The 12,004-nt window shown below is 33.4% G+C and overlaps 1 protein-coding gene and 1 long non-coding RNA gene across 2 annotated transcripts; both read right to left on the bottom strand.

Annotated features, from left to right (window-relative positions):
• Positions 1-139: 139 nt before the first annotated feature.
• On the bottom strand, positions 140-5,045 carry LOC130657966 (enhancer of rudimentary homolog). Its single transcript, XM_057460973.1, has 4 exons — positions 4,893-5,045; positions 1,478-1,568; positions 655-775; positions 140-236 (listed from the first exon to the last, which is right to left on the bottom strand). The coding sequence occupies exons 1-4, from the start codon at positions 4,893-4,895 to the stop codon at positions 143-145; spliced, it is 309 nt and encodes a 102-aa protein (XP_057316956.1). The 5' UTR covers positions 4,896-5,045; the 3' UTR covers positions 140-142.
• A 3,191-nt stretch (positions 5,046-8,236) lies between these two features.
• On the bottom strand, positions 8,237-10,837 carry LOC130657961 (uncharacterized). The gene is made up of 6 exons (XR_008985246.1): positions 10,372-10,837; positions 9,651-10,282; positions 8,917-9,474; positions 8,714-8,847; positions 8,598-8,630; positions 8,237-8,510 (listed from the first exon to the last, which is right to left on the bottom strand). It is a non-coding gene; the product is annotated as an uncharacterized LOC130657961 (long non-coding RNA).
• Between the last annotated feature and the right edge of the window lie 1,167 nt (positions 10,838-12,004).

Here is a 12,004-nt window from a genome sequence, read left to right as displayed (position 1 = left end):
AATATTTTTTTTCTCGAAATAACCACACCACCTATCAGCATACTGGTGATATATACAGTTCCCTTTTTATTGTCTGACAGGTGTTACTCAAAATACTTCAACGTGCACAAAAACAAACAGGGTAAAAAAAAGCTCAGGGTTTTTATTTCCCCGCTTGACTGCGCAGCATTTTGTATATTCTGTCTTTAATGAAATCTTTCCCTTTAGGAGCGTACATTTGTTTGCTTTTGTCCAGTCTAAAAAGAGAGTTTGAATATGTCATGACAGTTGCCAATGCAAGAGATAATCCAGCAAAACATAAAGGTTGGTTTCCGCTTAACTGCATTCTCCACTATAGCGCAATTGGACAAAATCTCTGATTTTTTTCAAAGTGCGCTCTCATGAGTTTTCTTGTTATAGCAGAAAATGCATTCAAATGCAACAGGGCTTAAGTTGCTTTTTGGGCGTCCACACAACTAATTCTTCTGTCATTTTTTTAACTAAAATCATTTCACTCATTTTTCTCTGCAATCTTACGAGCTGTTACGAATGTTCTACAAGCATATTGATAGAATACACTGCAAAAAAAATAATTTTAGGCAGTACCTGATAATTCCTGACAATGTGGGCACCCTGGTTTACACAGAAAAAATGTGTTAACATAATACAACTTACACTAAACAACTCAAGTCTGTTAAAGAGTCAATGAAGTCGAAGAGTTGGCTGATGTCGTAAGTGATTGATGTACTGTTCGGATACGTTCGCTTCAAATGCTCTTCAAATATTTTACATACTCCTGTTTAAAAAGATAAATGATAGTACAATGGATTCCAATTAAATATAAACAAATTAAACCAATTATAAGCATATATGGGGTAAGATTCCTGAAAGTTTAGGCCTATCACGAAAATAGAACATAAAATTTTTCCAAACAAAAACGTTTCCCAATTATACATAAAAAAGATAAAAAAGAAACAAAATATCAAAAACAATTGTTTAACAACCGTAACAGAATAAAAGAAGAAGAAAAGCAAATCGTGGATGGTTTCGAAGTAAACTATGCTTATTTAAAATATTGTACTGTTAAACTTTTAAAAACAAATTAAGCATATTGACATTTTAAAACAACAGGGTTTCAGTGATGAAGACAAGATGGTGATCAAGACAATAATTGATATGAACACAACATTCCAATTTAAACCCCAATTTGTAACAAGTAAGCGATGTTCTACACGGAGATGCGATAGCAGAGGTTTGGCTGAGTTTTAAAGAGACTATATCCAAATACAAATTTTATACTTTTATTTAACCTTATTAAGAAGCTACTAAAAGTAAAAAAACAAAATATTGCATGGTCTTTCATTCTCAAAAAACTGGATGAGGGTTATTTTTTATTTATAATGGCGTTTTCGATTTCAAAACTTCCGTTTAAATTGACAGACAGAAGTATTATGTCGCAGACAGACAGAAGTATTATGATAAAGATAAGCGAACCTACCTTCCATACATTCTGTTACAGTTTCAAAATCTGAGTATGTTCTAGTTTCAAGTTTATTGCTTGGTTGGACCAACAAGATGGTGTGTTCAGTCTAAGATGGAGAACAAAAAATAATCAAGTGGTATGGTAACAAATAAAGGAATTCATGTCTTATTTTCTCTTCGCATAAGAAGGTTCAAAAAAAATATGGCCATGGTCTACTTTAAAAATGACATTCATTTTTTGCCTGTGTGTAGAATATAATGCATAGAAGAGTTTTGTTTCTTTTCTGTAGGAGAGTCTTTCTACACCCTTCATTTCTTCGCCTATAAACGCATGTTATATTCCTATTCTCAGGAATAAGGCCAACTATTTTTTGTGTTGGATGATAATGTTTGTCCTTTTTCGAAATTCATATTTGCGCAGATGCTCCACAAGCCCTCTTAAACATTCTTCTGTTTAGGGGTATTGGACATTGTATTTTTTCATTGTCACTATTTATTTTACCGGAATATCATGTTTAGTTATTCAACAAAACATGCATGTTGTAACATAGTGTTGACATTAATGTTTCATTCCTATTTTTGTTGGTTTTTAATTTAAAACTAGATCACAAAAACAAATGAACATAAAAAACATGCAACCCATGAGAGTGAACCCAAGATACAGTAGATTCTATAAGTTGAACTTCAATGCTTTATACATTATACACATTTGGATGTGGATAAGTGCGTTTTGCTGGGTTAATTTGCTTACAAATTGTTAGTGCATTTTGTTGCACATGTAAGCATGGCCACAATTCAGAAAAAGGAGACCCACATTGGGAATGCTAATTGTCATACACCCTAAATCATTGGCTTTCAAGGAGACAAGATCTTTTATATTTAACAACAATTTTCACCAACTTAAATTTGTTTCTTATATAATTGGATAACTGCAGTGGTCTGTCCTTTCTGTTTTCCACAGCATATAACGTGAAAATATTCAATGTTCTTGACACAAAATCAATTAATCTACATTGTGCTGTAACTTTTCTATTGGTATCAAGAACGATACTTATAGTACAGCCAAGGTTTCAGGCTATGATTAGATTAAATCAACCATATTATATGGGCAAACATGGAAAATGTGAATTAATAGAGCCTAATTATAAAGGATTATTTCATTTTGAAGCTCTTTACCCCTGTTAAAAACGCTGATTATAAACTCTGCCTGATTTTAAGCAAAATAAAACAAAACATGGCTACCAAGCGATAATTTGTTGTGGTTATTTTACGTTGCAGATTTTGGATTTATATTTTAGCAGTATGGGAACATTTATAGTCTAGAAGTTAGGTGGTTGATGAGTTGCTACTATTGCCAATAATCAATAAAAATGTCACTCTCCATATCTGAGGCTGTGCATATTTAAAATATTCACGGTGTAATGTTGAATGGGAATACGGAAATGGATAATAAAGAGAGATACCAACTGTTTATGAGAAAAACAATAATAAGAAAAATCTTCATCAACATTGATAAGCAATCATAAATTTTGTGTAATAAATTATGAATGTAGAATAACCAAATAATATATTGTAATGTCTGATTAATACCTATTCTCATATTCGCAATACAGTAAAGTAACATTTTTAAGTCTTGTGGCATTATTAAGTATATAATATAGTTGGTGATAGCTAGCTAACCAAAATATTTTTTAGGAAGGATAATGATAAACGCTACGAAAATAAACAGCATGGTTTTTTAAAATTAAATAAGTTTAGTAAATACAGTAAGAAATAGCTTCTAATGAAAGAACGCCAAAGAACGTTATACCTAGGACTACACATTTTCTACTGATAAAAAACACAATGCAACAGAAACAAGAACACCCTAACCCTATAATCTACCATAAATAAGAATAATCCAGAGGGCATTTTTGATAGTTTGTGCAAAATAATATTCATGCTGGATTATACTTATTTGGCAATATAAACACAAATTTCAGAAAAATTAAAACGAAGATATTTTGTCACTATTCAGAACAAAATTAGAAATAAAATTAGGCCTGAAAAATACTTAATAATTTATAAATAAAAAAGCGAAGTTGCAGCTTATAATGTTAGAACTATACAGAAAACAAATATATATATAATACAATAAGATGTTGCTGATAAGCCGCAAACACCGGCATATATAATGGAAAGTTCTGGCGACTTTTCGAATTAAATTGGCCGTTGTCCCCCGAAACCGCCTGTACTTTCCCGAACTCACCCAGAGCATTCCTGAATTGCAATTCCTTGTAACATACCATGTGGACGATAGTTATAAGAAGGCGCTTGAATTGAAAGAAGTTAATAAATTTTATATATATATATATATATATATATATATATATATATATATATATATATATATATATATATATATAATATATAATATAATAAATAACTGTTTTTGATAGTTTTTGATAAAATTTTTTATATATATACATATATATATATATATATATATATATATATATATATATATATATATATATATATATATATATATATATATATATATATATATATATATATATATATATATATATATATATATATATATATATATATATATATATGTATATATATAAAAAATTTTATCAAAAACTATCAAAAACAGTTATTTTAAGAACTTCACTACCACATAAGTTTATTTTAATTTTTTTAGGTTTTTGAATCATTAGTGTCTGTTATTCTTTTTTTTTTCAGGCACTGTTCGGTTCTATGCAGGTTTTTTGGGGCCAATACTTAAAGTTATTTTTTTTTTTTAAACTCCCCCAAAAACGCCTGCACTTTTTCAGCATATGCAGCTTATCGGCACCTTCATAATACAATTCCAAAACAGTTCCAGATTTTTTACAAATTAATTCTAGAAACTGCTTGCCTTGGTATTGTTGCCTGCTCTGCCTATGCACTGATTTGTTGCCTTGCCATTTCCCTTGCTCCCCCCCCCCCCTGCTCTCACGTGCCTTAGTGAAGTTAAAATCAGTTGATTGGGCAAAATATAACACATGGGAACTTAGTTTCAATATGTTTGAAATAATGTAGTGTCTATAATGTTTTGCATGTGTACCTAGGGGGCCCTTCCCTGTGCTCTGCAACCCTTTATATATTTATCATGGTACTCACATAGTACTCAATCACCACCGGGCAAGTATTCAGACTAAGCAGCCATTATGAAATGGTGTACACAGATTTCTACTGTAAGTGTTTGACCATGAAAATTCCTTGTCGTACACTAGAGGAAAGCAAGACATCAGAGCAACTTGTCTGCAAGAATTGATTGTCTACCTGCCCCCAGTTTCTGATTTTTCTGAATTCCTTGGATGCTTGCAATACTAGCTAGAGAGCTAACAAAATTGATCTATTTTGTAAAAGTTCTAAAAACACAAAAAACTAACAACACATACCATAATAAATCAAGGAGGAAAGAAAGCAAGTGACTTGATTTCACAAACTAACTTTTCTGCCTCTTCTTTTAGCTGGCTGCTCTGTTGTAAATCTGCGCTCTTACTTTATATAGAGATACACAAAACATTCAGCTGGGTCCTCAGATTGCAAAGACGGCGATGATGACGTCTTTTTAATATGAGCCGTGGTGAAGAACGGCAGAGGGCAGCATTTTGCATTTTTTAATCAAAATAAAAAGGTTAAAAACTGCATTCCCGACCCCAGAGGTCTTTGAAAGAGCTCTAGGGAACAGAATGTGGAATTGTTAAAATTTGCGTATTACATCTTTAATTGTCAATTTCTATTTGACAGCTCTTTGACGGCTAAATGAGGTGTAAGATGAAAAGACTGCATGGCTATTTACTGCCATTTATGTTATGAACCAGTTACGTATGGATACTACTGTACATCTATTCTTGTACTTCTGTTATGTAAAAAATTTTATCTGTAATTTTAATGGTTGTATGGGATATTTTATGGGGTATTTTGTGTTCGTACTTATCTTTAGGACAGTGTGATTAACTGTGTTGCGATTCTTCTCTTAAGCGACTTACGCAAACCTGTTTGACTGTGGAATTATCAATTAGTTTATATAATTTATTAGCAAAATTAATGTTGTTTGACCCGGCAGTGCTTTTTCGAGTGATAGAGAAAAGAATTAACACGAAACCTCCTGGTGAAGTAAACACAATAAGTAATGTATGTACTGACTCTTAAATAAATTTGAAAAATATTATTATGGTATTTCAATTTTGCAAAAATTAACGAATATCAAACAATGTTTGCATCAACATGAAGACAATCAAATAAATATCATTTTCCGCTCTAAATATTTTGCATTTTTAGGAAGACCTAGTTTTTCAGGTAAGCCTTGTCCTCGTCGGTTGGGTTTTTTGTACAACCGTCCGATTATAGAAAGCCTAAACGGCCTTGACAGAACAAGGTTAGGACTACAAAAAATTCTTATATTACGCTGCACAGTTGCATAAAAAAAAATCATAATAAATATGCCGGCGATTTTGTTTATGGTGTACGCCAGGAAAATTCTGTACCTAAAATAAAACACAGCCACAACCAAACGGAAACAAAGAGACACTATACAACAATTGTTAGGAATTCCAACTGTTCACGTTTAACAGAGGCGGTGCGCAATGGTCGTGGAGGTTATTCTCCCAAATAAAGGCAAAATTCACACAGTCTACGAAAATTAATCAATTTTAGGCAGCAATGTTATTAGTTTTAAAAATTATACATTTTTAATTTAAGGGAAGAAAACTTGCGCAAAGGATATTATTACTGAATTTACTATTGCGAAATTTAATTTGCGATCTAGGACACCATTAGCAAGTTTACGTTTGAAAAAAGTGTGTTTGTCTGTCTGTCTCTCTCTGCTGGAAAATGCCCGTGCACGGGCACGCAAAATTGCAAATGTGATATATTTTTATCGAATTTGTTTTTTTAGGGAGAGTTTGCTGGATAAGGTCAACTGGAGCATGAAGTAGCTAATTGCTTGAAAACTCGTGTTAAGATAAAAAATTGTAAATCTCGTTAAAGTCAAATCGGACGGCGAAATTGTCAGAAATAGAAAAAGAGTCCTGGGGACGAGGTTGGTGCCAGGGGTATTTTTTACGCCGTCCAAATTGTCAGAAAGAAAAAAAGAGCCCTGGGGACGAGGTTGGGAAGAGTAGCTATTCTGGTAGAAAACGCTACAGTTTGTCTTTTTCATTTAAAATAGCGGTATTTAAGCAAGTTAAATGACGGCCGGTACCAGGAGTCTTCTATTTTCTCACCATCCATGCTGGTGTCGGCATCCTTAGCAACGTTGTCAACACCTTTCCTGATCTTTCTACTCCTTTAAATAAATACATGAAATTTCCGACTTCTTAAAGCGAAAGAAAATCTTCGTTCGCGACCATTAATAGTGTCAATCGTGATAAAGAGAAGTAATCATCGCGCCCGTCTCTCCCTCGATATTGTGAAGGAAAATACAAACACGTTTAATCGGAACCTCGTCCCCAGGACTATTTGCTTCTCAACGGTGCAAAAAAAGGTGCTGGGGTTGAGCTTGGTTCAAATCGGTACAAACAACTCGTTTATTTTATTAAATGGTTTCTGTAGAATTGTTTTTTTTCTCGTTTATTAGCTTGGAAAGAATTGCGTTGCCATTCTCGTCCCCAGAAGATCTCCTTAAGATAAACCTTCGATATTTAATGTCTGCGGAATCCTTTTCTGACATTATTAGAATAAATATTTAATAGGGGCATCTATAGATAACTTTATTAATAAATTTTCCGTTACTATCCTCCACATCTTACCCTGGTCTTGCACAATCTGTTTTGTTTTCAGTATTTTCTTCTAACGTTTTACCGCCAGGTCATCCACACAGGTAAAAATACGTCTCCTCCACAAAAGTCCCTGCCGCTTCGAATCTTACCCTGGAAAACTTTTCCGACGCGTGTAATAACGCTGACCTTTTTATTGTGGATCAGATACCAAGTAACTGCCATCGTCTGTCTTGATGACCTAAATATTTATTAAATTAACTGAGACAACGCACAGTGTTTTATAATTTTTGCATTGAATTGTTCCGTACGAAATTGACCCGTTGTACGAGGTTGGTCACTTTTCGCGCTTGTACGAAGATGGGCAATTTTGTACGAAAATGGGCATTACAATTGCTGTACAAAAATTAGGCAACGAATAATTTGGTTTAGAAATGAATATCTAAACATTGTTAATTACATTCAGTAAACATGATAATATCTTAAATATTCTCTGAACGTTAATTTTTGACAATTATCTGATGATTGTACCAACATCGTACAATTTAAATAACTGTGTACGAGGTTGGGCCTACTTCACTTCTTCTACTTAACTTGAATTTTTTGATCCATACCAACTTCGTACAACTTAAATAACTGTGTACGAGATTGGGCCAACGTCACTTCTACTTAAGTTGAATTTTTTTTTAACCATACCAACTTCGTACAACTTAAATAACTGTGTACGAGGTTGGGCCTACTTCACTTCTTCTACTTAACTTGAATTTTTTTGATCCAACTTCGTACAACTTAAATAACTGTGTACGAGGTTGGGCCTACTGCACTTCTTCTACTTAACTTGAATTTTTTTAACCATACCAACTTCGTACAACTTAAAACACCAAGAAACAGATGAAGACTACTATATATTATCATTTATGGTCTTTACATCGCTTTTTTTATTTAAAGCTATCAATAATTTCCACCAACAAAAACTGAATGCGATTTAACGATATCTCCCTATATCGAATTCGCACGGGTACTTCATCCGAATGTAATTGGTGATGACTCCAGTTGGCTCTGCAATGTCCGAATGACGCATCAGTTTTTGATAAAATTGAGGATGTTTTTTCGCCAGTATTTCGTTATAAAATGCTTGATACTTGCTACCAGAACGTTTAATCAAAAGTAGTGGATTTACTTCAGGCAGCTTCGATTGTTGTACCAGGTAGTCCAGGGTACCGTTTTTGTATAATAATGGCAAAAACTCTCTCCTCCATTGCCTCTCCCTTTCTTCTTCGTCTTCTACTTCTTTCTCTATTAAAGGAAAGTAATCTTTGTATAACTATCTCATTATTATTATGAAATTGTTTGCGATCAGGCTTATAATTAATTTTTAAATACCTGCTTCTCTTTGTTGTTGACGCTGCTGGAAATCTGGAATATAAGTTAAAAAAGAAAACTCATAGTACATGTTAATTATACTATTTTGTGTAGGAACTCAGGGAAGCTTTACTGACCTTTTTTTGCAATATGTAAACATAGATCGCACAACCAGTCCCCTAATGGTTTTACAGCCAATTTGCAGCATTTAAAATGACACTAGACAAGACAGCGATCGCATGCAATTGATCTTCCTTTTCCAATTTTTCGTCTGCAATAATTTATTATTATATTTATATTTATACTTTTTATTATATTTCATCAACCGAAGGATACTTACATCTTACTGGTTGAGGGTACAGCTGCAACGCGGATGCCGTGTAACGCCGTTGAATTGTGCCTTCACCACAGAGGAGTTTATATGTTGGTTGGTTACCACCTGATTTGTGTACAATCACACATGGCAATCTTTTTAAATCCGAAGATGTTCTAAGACCTTTTGGAATTGTCAAAGAAACATTATCCCCCTCCAGGAAATCAGCAACTTTAATTCTTTTTCCATTGCTGTACTTTCTACGCATCATTTCTGCGTTTCTTACACCCTCCTCCACAACATTTTGTCTGAGTTTTTGTCTTTTCGGACATGTTGTTTCAAACTCATCTTCCAAACAATCCGATAATTTTCTTGTACTTGGGTGCTTTAAAAAATCCACAGTTTCAGCATTTTCAAAATCTTGTGCACCATTTTCTTCCATTTCTTCTATGATATATTAAACAATATCCTCTTCCACTGACCGTAGACTTGAAGAAATTTGACCCAAACCATTTGGCTTCTGGCCAAAAACAATTTCGTAAGGTGTTTTTTTCACACTCCTCACCATTGAAGCATTCATGATAACTAAAACAGAAGTAATAGCGTGAATAAAATAGCTGCAAGATTCAAGAAAAGTTATTTGTGAACACGACATAATAAGGCTATCGTGACATATAAATATCATTCTTGACCCCAGAGCTCTTTGAGATGAATTTGAAGATATTTGGGGACGAGAATGATATAGATATAATTACATTTACATTGAATCTCTGGAAGCCACTCTGACCACGTTGAAGTTTGGGACTCTTTTTCTCTTGCACTAATCATCACTTGGATGGTGTTATTTCCTTGTTTAACCAAACCTTGAGATTGCGAGTGGCGCGGTTTCCCATGAACAAATGACACCTCACCCGGCCATATCACGTGTGTCCAGGCAGAGAGAAGATGTGAGATTTTAACGAGCGTGATTGATAAATTCGGCACCGTTATCAGAGTGCAAAATTTTTGGTAACCCAAAAGTCGCTAAAAAACTTCTAAAAAAGTTTGAAGCAAATTCATTTGCTGATTTCCCTTTCATTGGAAATAATATCCTGAATTTGCTAAAACGGTCCACGACATGGCCAATGTAGTTGTAATCGGCATCTGGTTTGGATAACATAGCAATCAGATCAATCTAAAGAAAGACATGTATAATGTAACAAAAAAACTACTAACTAGCACAAACAAAGTGAAAAAGTATTAAAAATACCTGTACACGCTGTAAGAATCCTGTAGTGATAATCGGCTTCAATGGAGCTTTCTTTATTTGACTGGATTTCAGACAGCAAGTTGTGCAAAGCTTTATATAAGCACCAGCAGCGTCTCTAGTAACGTTATCATAGGTGCGTGCTATCTAAAATTGTTAGCAATTAAAAATCAGTGACACACCCATATTCCGTGGACTCTTACTTTCAAACGAGGTTTGTTCGAAGAATCTAATACCTTTTCAAACGTTTTATGAACCCCTTGGTGACCAACTTCTTGGCGGCGTACTCTATTGATAATGTCAAACATCTGTCGGTCTGTTGCTACGCGACGATATTTTCCCAGAGGAGAATCGCCCTAAAATACCGTAAAATTATTTGAGTTGGCAATTTTATAAACCTTCTTTCTTAAGAACTTAAGCTCATAAGAACATCTAGACCGAAGCTATCCAAAAATTGAGAACACCATATGACCATGCCGAGCCTGAAACAAAATTTCTTAAAAGTAGAAATGTTTATAAAAAAAATAATTGTGACTTTAGTTTTTCCAAAATTAGATATATATAAAAATGTTCTGACATCGGGAAATGGAGAGCACAAAACATCCGATAAACCAAGTGTAGGATAACTCATCACTTGGAATTTTTTCCTCGCAATCTTCTTTTCATAGCACGTGGAACGTTGTCTATTCTTCCACATAGAAAATCTACCATTGTTTTATAAGTCTGTTCGGGCATTCTTACGGAATTCCGTTTAGTCCTTTCAACTTCCAACCATTCCTGAAATTTTTCTTCCATGTATTTCTTTTCAGTCTCCATTGTGCTGAACCTAAAAACACGCGTTAAAAGTTTCAATGTAAATTTAAAATGTGCGTTCGAAAAAGCACTCGAAAAGGATTCGAAATTTACCTACCTTTTCCTTTATCGAAATAACTTAAAAGGTTAGAAAAAATAATATTGAAATTTTTTGTGTTCTTCTCCGTTCTCACTCAATTATTAACAAAACTATGTTTACAAAAACAGTTTCGTACAAGCCACGCAAAGGCACTGGGGACAAGGGTGATTTACAGGTTTTTTGCACGAAAATTCAATATAGCATTAGAATTCAAAGGTCACTACCATAAAAACCATGGAAAGGTTAATAAAAGAAATCAATAACAATATCATACCTGATATAACCTTATTTGAATCAAAGAGATCAAATTTATACTTACGAGCACTAGTACCATTTTTCAAAAACATTATTGTTTATTCTCTGTTAATATAAAACAAAGTATAAATATATATAAACATATTAGTATTTTTCCAAAGAGGCATCCAAATCGTAAAACAAATGTCTTTTTTTGCAAATTACTTAAAAGAAAAAAAGATATTTCAAAAAAGTTATTATTTTATTATAAAAGTTTCATTTTTTGACGATATTCGCCGCTGTACGAAGATGGTCGGTTTTGTACGAGGATGGTCACTCTCAGCGCTACGGCAAAAAAGCCCAACTTCGTACAATGAATGACATCGTACGGAACAGAATGTTGTTTTTAATATCACTTCCTATTTCCTGAGAAAGTACTTAAGTTTTAACACTGAAACAAACAGAAGATGAATTGGCATTTCTTTCTACTATATTTTAAAGAAGTTTTTGTTAGGTGAAATGGATTTAATATTTTTTTGCATCAACTTTCTGGTCAATATCAATGCTGTGTTGTTGTTTAGTTTAGCTAAAGAGCTTAGCTAATGTCACTCTGTTTTAGACCTGTAAAATCTGACACAATCCATGCAAGTCACACACATTTAAGAGCAACCTAACATTTACATGCATTCTTACACATCTTTTTAACGATCCACTCTCTCGTAGTCTGTCTTTAATGTTGTAGC

This window comes from Hydractinia symbiolongicarpus, chromosome 9 (genome assembly GCF_029227915.1).
Source record: "Hydractinia symbiolongicarpus strain clone_291-10 chromosome 9, HSymV2.1, whole genome shotgun sequence".
In the NCBI taxonomy this organism is placed as follows: Eukaryota; Metazoa; Cnidaria; class Hydrozoa; order Anthoathecata; family Hydractiniidae; genus Hydractinia; species Hydractinia symbiolongicarpus.
Note: the sequence above shows the minus strand (reverse complement) of the source record. Positions and strands in the feature narration are given on the sequence as shown.